Source organism: Lucilia cuprina, chromosome 5, assembly GCF_022045245.1.
Source record: "Lucilia cuprina isolate Lc7/37 chromosome 5, ASM2204524v1, whole genome shotgun sequence".
Lineage (NCBI taxonomy): Eukaryota > Metazoa > Arthropoda > Insecta > Diptera > Calliphoridae > Lucilia > Lucilia cuprina.
In genome coordinates, this window is record NC_060953.1 from 54,482,104 (window position 1) to 54,491,118 (window position 9,015).

General features: G+C 30.1%; 2 protein-coding genes across 3 annotated transcripts in view; one reads left to right on the forward strand and one right to left on the reverse strand.

The window, feature by feature from the left end:
- LOC111685595 overlaps positions 1-1,111 on the reverse strand; it is a 6,926-nt gene extending 5,815 nt beyond the window's left edge. Inside the window, exon 1 of the mRNA XM_046951625.1 lies at positions 871-1,111. Within this exon, the coding sequence (XP_046807581.1) occupies positions 871-906 (36 nt within the window). The 5' untranslated portion in view covers positions 907-1,111. The remainder of the gene's footprint in view (positions 1-870) is intronic.
- Positions 1-7,267, forward strand: part of LOC111685596 — a 16,916-nt gene extending 9,649 nt beyond the window's left edge. Inside the window, exons 1-2 of one of the 2 annotated variants that reach the window (XM_023447863.2) lie at positions 1,987-2,136; positions 5,836-7,267. In XM_023447863.2, the coding sequence (XP_023303631.2) occupies positions 2,119-2,136; positions 5,836-7,077 (1,260 nt within the window). In that variant the 5' untranslated portion in view covers positions 1,987-2,118 and the 3' untranslated portion in view covers positions 7,078-7,267. Of the gene's footprint in view, positions 1-1,986; positions 2,137-5,835 lie in introns of those variants that run through there. The other variant, XM_023447864.2, reaches the window with a different exon arrangement.
- The last annotated feature ends 1,748 nt before the right edge of the window (positions 7,268-9,015 follow it).

A 9,015-nucleotide genomic window follows, 5' to 3' on the forward strand; every position in this document is an offset into this window, starting at 1 on the left:
GAACTAGAACTGAACTAGAACTGAACTAGAACTGAACTAGAACTGAACTAGAACTGAACTAGAATTGAACTAGAACTGAACTAGAACTGAACTAAAACTGAACTAGAAATGAACTAGAACTGAACTAAAACTGAACTAGAACGCAACTAGAACTAGAAGTGAACTAGAACTGAACAGGAACTGAAAAGAACTGAACTAGAACAGATATAGAACTGAACTAGAACTGAACTAGAACTGAAATAGAACTGAACTAGAACTGAAATAGAACTGAACTTGAATTGAACTAGAACTGAACTAGAACAGATATAGAACTGAACTAGATCTGAACTAGAACTGAACTAGATCTAAACTACAACTGAACATGAACTAGAACTGAACTAGATCTGAACTAGAACTGAAATAGAACTAAAATAGAATTTAACTGATTTAGGACTGAACTAGAACTAAACTGGAACTGAATTAGAACTGAAACTGGTATTGCATTAGAACAGAAATATTTTTAAAAGTGCTGAACTAAAACTGAAGTAGAACTGAACTATTGTAAAATGAGAACTGAACTAGTATTAAAAAATAACTGTATTAGATCTTTACTAAAGCTGAACTAGAACCGAACTAGATCCTAACTATAAATGAAGTGAAAGTGACGCTGTTGAAATATAACAAAACGTAGAATTAGAAGTGTATTATATTTGAATTAGATTTAATCTTGAGTTAGAATAAAACTTGGACATAATTTTAATCGTAATAAATAAGAACTGGACTTAAGCAAAGTTAATATGTATTATGCTAAACAGACCAGGGGTCGTTATTCTTTACATTTTTGTTATTAAGTTAGATTTTAATCACATTCAGATGCTTCAATGTTGATACCTGTATTTCCGAGATATTTTTGAATAATTTCGCCATCTGGCGAGAGAGTCGAGGTAATTTGGGCACAGATTTTTTCTGCCTCCGTCCTAATTTTTTAGGAAATATAACTAATATGAATGATTTAGCAGATTTGCAAGATCTGCTAGTAGTAGTGGACACATATTGTCCATTCCAATAACATGTGGGTTAAAAATATGGAGCAGATATTTGTAGGAACACAAGTACATACGTTACAACATCACTGCAAATATATGAATATAAGAAATATTTAATACCTTTTACATTACAATAGGGTGTACATCTCGTACATACATAGATTTCAAATTTTCTTTTGTTATTGCCCTTCTTCAATAGATAGGTAAGCACTTTGTGTTGTCAACTATCACACAAATCGCGTTGTTTAAAATTAAGTGTACATAGATACAATGTTTAAACATACATAGGTATAACATCTTTTATTATTTGCACCACAGATAACACTTACACATTTACATTATTGAAGTCATTTAAATTAAAATTTCCACACAAAAAATGAGAAAATACAAAACAAAATTAAAGTAAAAACACTTGAGTAATGACGTGTGCCCAGAATCTATGGAAAACGGCAATTGATGCGCATGTCTAGCAAATCTTATAGGCGGCTTTTATGCACTTTCTCTCCTGTTCTCATTCGTGGTGGGAAACAAAAGGAACAAAAGCAAAACAAATATTAAAAATTTCGTTGTTGTTGTTCTTTTAGGGGTTAATGACGTTTAATAACAAAGACATTTGAAATGACTTTCAATCGAATGTAAACAAAAACAGATGTGAAATGGTTCTTGTTTTTGTATGTGCTTTTTCATATTGTTTTTTTTTTCTTTTGCGCTTTATTGTTGTTTTGAGGTTTCTGTTGATATTTCTTGTTGTTGTTGGTCTGTTTAGTGTACATTTGTTAAAGCTTTAAAGCTTTATTTTTAGTTTGACCTAACAATAAAAGCTTTAAGCTTTTTATAGCTTTTAAATACAAAAATGTAGATTTGCTGAATGAAAGGAAAACTTTTAGAATGAACACTTTTTTTGTTAATCAATATACCACGAATGTGTGTGTCTTTTTAGGTTAGGTTTAGTTTATTTGTTGTTTTCACGTGTGAAAGAGGGTTTTTTTGCTGTGTTATTGTAAACTTGTATTAAAAATTGTTGAAAAAAGTTAATAAAAAACATAAATATTTGTTGTTTTATAAGCTAAAAGTTTAAAAAATATTTATTCCTATGCATAGCAAACATTTTGTAAGTATTTAAAATTTCATTATACCTATAAAGTAGACATTGTGGTCGTTCACTGCTTTACTCAACATTGTACTGTGGGCCAAAAGTACTAATTTTTAAAGAAAATTTGTCATTAAGGTTTAGTTGACGGATTAAGGATTAAATTAAAATTAATTCTCGAAAAATGTTTTTGAGTACTAAGGGCGGGTTTTACAGGTTTAAACAAATCTACATTCTTTGTTTAAACCTAGTTTAATATATGTTTCGTGTTTTTCAGTTATCAGTAAAATTACTTATTATCTTAGTTTAACTGAATGTAATTGGCCAATTAAACTCAAGTTATAAGTGTGAAAACACAATTAACAAAAACAAATAAAACAATGATCTCGTAAGAACAAAAACTTAATATTTTAAGTACCTAAATTGCAATTTTCTGATTTGTTTTGTTTTATTTATTATTGTTTTAAATGTTAATTTAAAATTTTTTCCAAAATTTTCCATTTTATTGTTTGCAACAAACAGCTGTTCATTGTTTATGGTTTCGAGTGAAAAGTTGGCAATATTAACAAAGTTAACTGAGCTTAAATGTAAAACTGAAAAACACAATCATCGGTTAAAGTCCGCCTAAATTTTTTCGGAGTTTAGTTTAACAGCAAGTTAAGCCTAGTTTAACTGAGTAGTAAGAAAGCCGCCCTAAGTTTGTTGTTGTTGTAGCAGCGACACGTGTAAACTCGATGTGGCTGGGTTGATAATCCTTAGTCGTTGTTCGTTGACCTCCGAGTCGTTTCGGTGCGAGCAACCGATTGTTGTGGGAACGAGTTAGTTAATTTTGTTTCCTAGTTTAAGCGCCCAATGGAGGTGGTTTAAACACGAAATTTAAGTTTTTAATTTAAATTTTTGGCCAATCTTTAGGCGAACGGTTAGAGATTAAATTTAAATTAATCTTCGAAAGTTGTTTTTGAATACTCAATCAGCTAATTGTATTTGCTAGTTTAAGCGCCCCATGATTGATAAGTATAAATAATGGGGACTTCACAATACATTTTTTGTTTTAAATCTAAATTGTTTATATTACATTTGCAATTGTCTTCTTCTTTTTTATACAACATGCATTGTTTTGATAACAAACAGTGACGTTTTCTGTTGCTTTGTATGGCAACACTACGAAGTTTAATCTTGTACTAGGGTTCTATAAATCGACTTTCGAATAATCGAACAATCGACTTTTTGTCGAATAGTCGAAGTCGACTATTTTGTTCCAAAAAAGTCGATAACTCGACTATCGTCTATGAGAATAGTCGAAAAGTCGACTTTGTAAATAAAAGTCGAAAAGTCGGAAAGAGTCGAAAAAAGTTGAAAAGTCGAAAATAGTCGAAAAGTCGAAAAAAGTTGAAAACTCGGAAAAAGTCGAAAATAGTAGGAAAATAGTCGACAAGTCGAAAAGCCGAAAAGTCGAAAAAAGTCGACTATTTATAAAATATAAAAAGTCGAAAAATCGACTTTAATTAAATGAAAAAAGTCGAAAAGTCGTAAAATCGACTTTGAACTAAATGCAAAAAGTCGAAAGTCGACTTTTCATAAAATGCAAAAAGTCGAAAAGTCGACTTTTCATAAAATGCAAAAAGTCGAAAAGTCCACTTTTCGTTTCAACTATAGAACCCTATCTTGTACTCAAAAACATCAAAGGGGATTAACATCAGAATCAATTTATTATTAGATTAACTAATCTGATTATTAATTGGCATTTCATTGTCAATTCAAAAACCCACCCTAAATGGTCGATTTGTAAAATCAAATTCCTTTAAAGAATTAAACATTAATAAAAAATTAAAAATAATAATAAAAAATTATGTTATTGTTAATAAATCGTTGAAATGTGATAAAAATTTCCCAAATTTCTAATTAGATTTAAATGTCAGTAAAGTTTTCTTACAATTTTCCTACGGTCTTTGGTTTTCTCTTGATTTTACACAAACAAAACTGTACTCGCTTTTTTTGTTTTGTTTTTTTTTTTTTTTTCTTAAAGTTTGTTTTTTATTTTCTCTTCCTTATATTTCTTTAGCATTTTTCTTTTGTTAGCACAAGCTTAAAGCTTTTTTTCTTTTGTTTCAGAGAGTCAAAGTAAACTTTAAGCTTTTTATAGCTTTTTAATAAATGAATATTTGTTGCTGAATAAATAGAAAACTTTTGGCATTGAATACTTTTTTTATTATTTTTTGTTATTTATAGTTTTTTTTTAGGTTGACTGCTCTTTAGTTAATTGCTGCGGATAGTTTTTATATTAATTAATAATTTTATTTATAATAAACATTTAAGGATTCCCTTAATAAATGCAAGCACATATTTAAATTATTTAAGTTTTTCGAAGCTTGTTATGATTTTCTCCTTTTCTCTCTTTATGTGTTTTTGTATTACAGTGGGTTGAGAGAGGCATTTTGATTTTAAAATTTAATTTAGAAGGAATAGATGACTTTTCAAAATTTATTTTTTTAATTACATTTTCTAAAGTTGAATACATATTCTAGTCAAATATAGTTCGACTCTGTATATACTCTATTTTAGTCTAATATCAATAGTGCACCTCTATTTTAGTCGAATAAAGATCGACTCTATTCTAGTCGAATATAGTTCGACACAATTCTAGTCGAATATAGTTCGACACAATTCTAGTCGAATATAGTTCGAATCTATTCTAGTCGAATATAGTTCGACTCTATTCATGTCGAATATAGATCGACTCTATTCTAGTCGAATATAGTTCGACACAATTCTAGTCGAATATAGTTCGACTCTATTCTAGTCTAATATAGTTTGACTCAATTCTAGTCGAATATAGATCGACTCTATTCTAGTCGAATATAGATCGACTCTATTCTAGTCGAATATAGATCGCCTCTATTCTAGTCGAATATAGATCGACTCTATTCTACTGTTTGACTAGTCGAATATAGATCGACTCCATTCTAGTCGAATATAGATCGAGTCTATTCTGGTCGAATATAGATCTACTCAATTCTAGTCGAATATAGATCGACTCCATTCTAGTCGAACATAGTTCGACTCTATTCTTGTCGAATATAGTTCGACTCTATTCTTGTCGAATATAGATCGACTCTATTCTAGTCGAATATAGATCGACTCTATTCTAGTCGAATATAGTTCGACACAATTCTAGTCGAATATAGTTCGACTCTATTCTAGTCGAATATAGTTTGGCTCAATTCTAGTCGAATACAGTTCGACTCTATTCTAGCGGAATATAGATCGACTCAATTCTAATCGAATATAAATCGACTCTATTCTAGTCGAAAATAGTTCGACTCTATTCTAGTCGAATATAGATCGACTACATTCTAGTCGAATATATTCTAGTCGAATATAGTTCAACTTTATTCTAGTCTAATGTATCCAACTCTATTCTATGCAAATACAATATGACTTTATTCTATTCGAATATACTTCCCTCTTTATCAACTCCTTTATAGTCGAATACTGTTTGACTATATTCTTGTTAAATCCAGTATAGACTCTTTTTTTGTCAAATACAACCGGACTCTATTCCAGTCGAATATAGTCCGATTCTATTCTAACTTTATTCTAATCAATTCAAAATGAATACAGAAGTCCGAAATAATTAAATCATTTTAAAACAAATCGATATTCTCTTAATATTAGATCAAAAATAGTTAATATATTTATTTTTCTATATCTTTTTTTTAGCTACCGTCAGAAATGAATCTAAATTTTGATACTTTTATAAAACAGGAAGTATTTAATACTGATGAAGAGCTGCTCCATAGTTCTTTAAATCCAAATCTTAATATACCAGTTAAAAATGAACCAATAACAGATGAACCTTTACTACCTTTAACAGCCATCAAAAATGAACCTCTAACACAGGAAACATTAATAGAAGAAGAAGCTATAACAATTAAAACAGAAAATCCTATACAAAATCATACAACTATACCAGGAGATAGTTTTATAATCTATGAATTGGAAACACCGGCAGCGAACACAACTCTTCCCTTATTACCTACACATAGTTTACAAAATGAGCAACAGTTATATCAATCAATTCCGGTTCAAATAAATCCTCAAATATCCGCTTTAACTTTAACACAAACGAAACAACAAGTGGCAGTTAATACAACGACAATTAATCCAATTTTAACTTTAAACTCCTGTACATCATTTCAAAAGCCTGAAACGAATAAAACAACTCCAGCTAAAGCATCTGCGGTAACAGCATCAACATCAGCACCTCCAGTTTTATTAAATGCTCAATTAAGAAAACGCCATAAAGTGGTTTTACCTGTCAATCCAATAGACAAAAGAACACGTTATAATATAGAAGGATCGAAAACAAAACAATTAAACAAAACTCCAACATCGGATGCTACGAAATCCACAAAAATATTAAATAATTGTCGTTCTTTAAATGCGGGTAATAAAAAAATTATTAATCATTTAATTAAACATAAACAATTGAATCAAAATAAGGAAAAGGAAACATCCTCAACAATTCCCGTTAATATTTCAAAACAACAAGAGACAATACCCATTATACAACAAATATCAAGTACCCCTACACCCCTACCCCCTCTAGAGCAAATCACCAAAACTGCAAACATACAAACTGAAATTAAACAAGAAGTTTTAACTTCTTCTCCTCCTCATTTAATAAATCCGGCAAAAGTTGAAAATTCTTTAACTTTAAGAAAGGAAACAAAAGATGCTCCTTTACTGCCCGAGTTAAGAGTTAAATGTTTATGCAGTCTAACAGCGGCGAGTAGAGATAACTCAAACAATAATTTAGAATTAAAAGACTTCTTTCAAAAAATGTTTGAAGAAACTAGAAAACTTAATAAAACACAACAGCGCAAAGTTAAAATGTTACTTTTGCAAGCCATTTCAGAATCTGAAGAGTTAATGGAACAGGGAAAATGTTGTGGTTTTTAATTGATTTTAGATATTTTAATTTAATAATCGTTTAAAAAATTATATCAGCGATACTTAATTGGCCAATATTTAGAATATAAATTTTTTAAATTATGTACTTATGTAATAAGTTAAACTAATTTATAAGTATTTTATTATGTATGTAGGTATTTTTATGCAATAAATAAAATTTGTTTTAAATAAAAAAATATATATATATTTTTTTAAAATAACCATAGAGTATATAAGAGCAGGTTTTTGAGTAGGCAATCAAATACTAATTAATATTCAGAAGCGATCTCTCCTATTACTGGGATAACGTAAACATCAGCATGAAAGTTTTCTCCGAGAACAAAGTTTCTTAATGTTTATATAGTTTATTCTTGGTATTCACCTAGAATAGACTTGACTGTATTCGAATAACAAAGAGTTAACTGTTTTCGACTAGAAAAGCGACGAGATTGTATAAGGGTTCTATAGTTGAAACGAAAAGTCGACTTTTAGTATTTTATAAATAGTCCGACTCTTCGATTTTTTTTTTTGACTTTTTGACTATTTTCGACTTTTTTGACTGCTGTTTTACTTTTTTCGACTATTTTAGAGTTTTTGACTTTTTTCCATTTTTTTTAATAATTGACTATTTTTTACTTTTTTCTACTAATTTTGAGTTTTTGACCTTTTTTGACTATTTTCGACTTTTTTTACTTTTTTTTTACTTTTTTCGAGGTTTTCCAACTATTTTAGAGTTTTTGACTTTTTTTACACTTTTTTAAAATTATCGACTATTTCTGACTTTTTTCTACTATTTTCGAGTTTTCGACATTTATTTACAAAGTCAACTTTTTTCATAGACGATAGTCGAGTTATTGACCCTTTTGGAACAAAATAGTTGACTGCGACTTTTTTTTGACAAAAAGTCGATTTATAGAACCTTAGATTGTATTTGACTAAAATAGATTCGACTGTATTCGACTAGAATAGAGTCGAGACTGTATTCGACTAGAATAGAGTCGAGACTGTATTCGACTAGAATAGAGTCGAGACTGTATTCGACTAGAATAGAGTCGAGACTGTATTCGACTAGAATAGAGTCGAAACTGTATTCGACTAGAATAGAGTCGAAACTGCATTCGACTAGAATAGAGTCGGGACTGTTTTCGACTAGAATAGAGTCGAGACTGTATTCGACTAGAATAGAGTCGAGACTGTATTCGACTAGAATAGAGTCGAGGCTGTATTCGACTAGAATAGAGTCGAGACTGTATTTGACTATAATAGAGTCAAGACTATATTCGACTAGAATATAGTCGAAACTGTATTCGACTAGAATATAGTCGAAACTGTATTCGACAAGGATAGAGTCGAGACTGTATTCGACTAGAATAGGGTCGAGACTGTATTCGACTAGAATAGAGTCGAGACTGTATACGACTAGAATAGTGTCGAGACTGTATTCGACTAGAATAGTGTCGAGACTGTATTCGACTAGAATAGAGTCGAGACTGTATTCGACTAGAATAGAGTCGAGACTGTATTCGACTAGAATAGAGTCGAGACTGTATTCGACTAGAATAGAGTCGAGACTGTATTCGACTAGAATAGAGTCGAGGCTGTATTCGACTAGAATAGAGTCGAGGCTGTATTCGACTAGAATAGAGTCGAGACTGTAATTGACTAGAATAGAGTCGAGACTGTATTTGACTATAATAGAGTCGAGACTATATTCGACTAGAATATAGTCGAAACTGTATTCGACTAGAATATAGTCGAAACTGTATTCGACTAGAATATAGTCAAAATTGTATTCGACTAGAATATAATCGAAATTGTATTCGACTAGAATAGAGTCGAAACTATATTCTACTAGAATATAGTCGAAACTGTATTCGACTAAAATATAGTCGAAACTGTATTCGACTAGAATATAGTCGAAACTGTATTCGACTAGAATATAGTCGA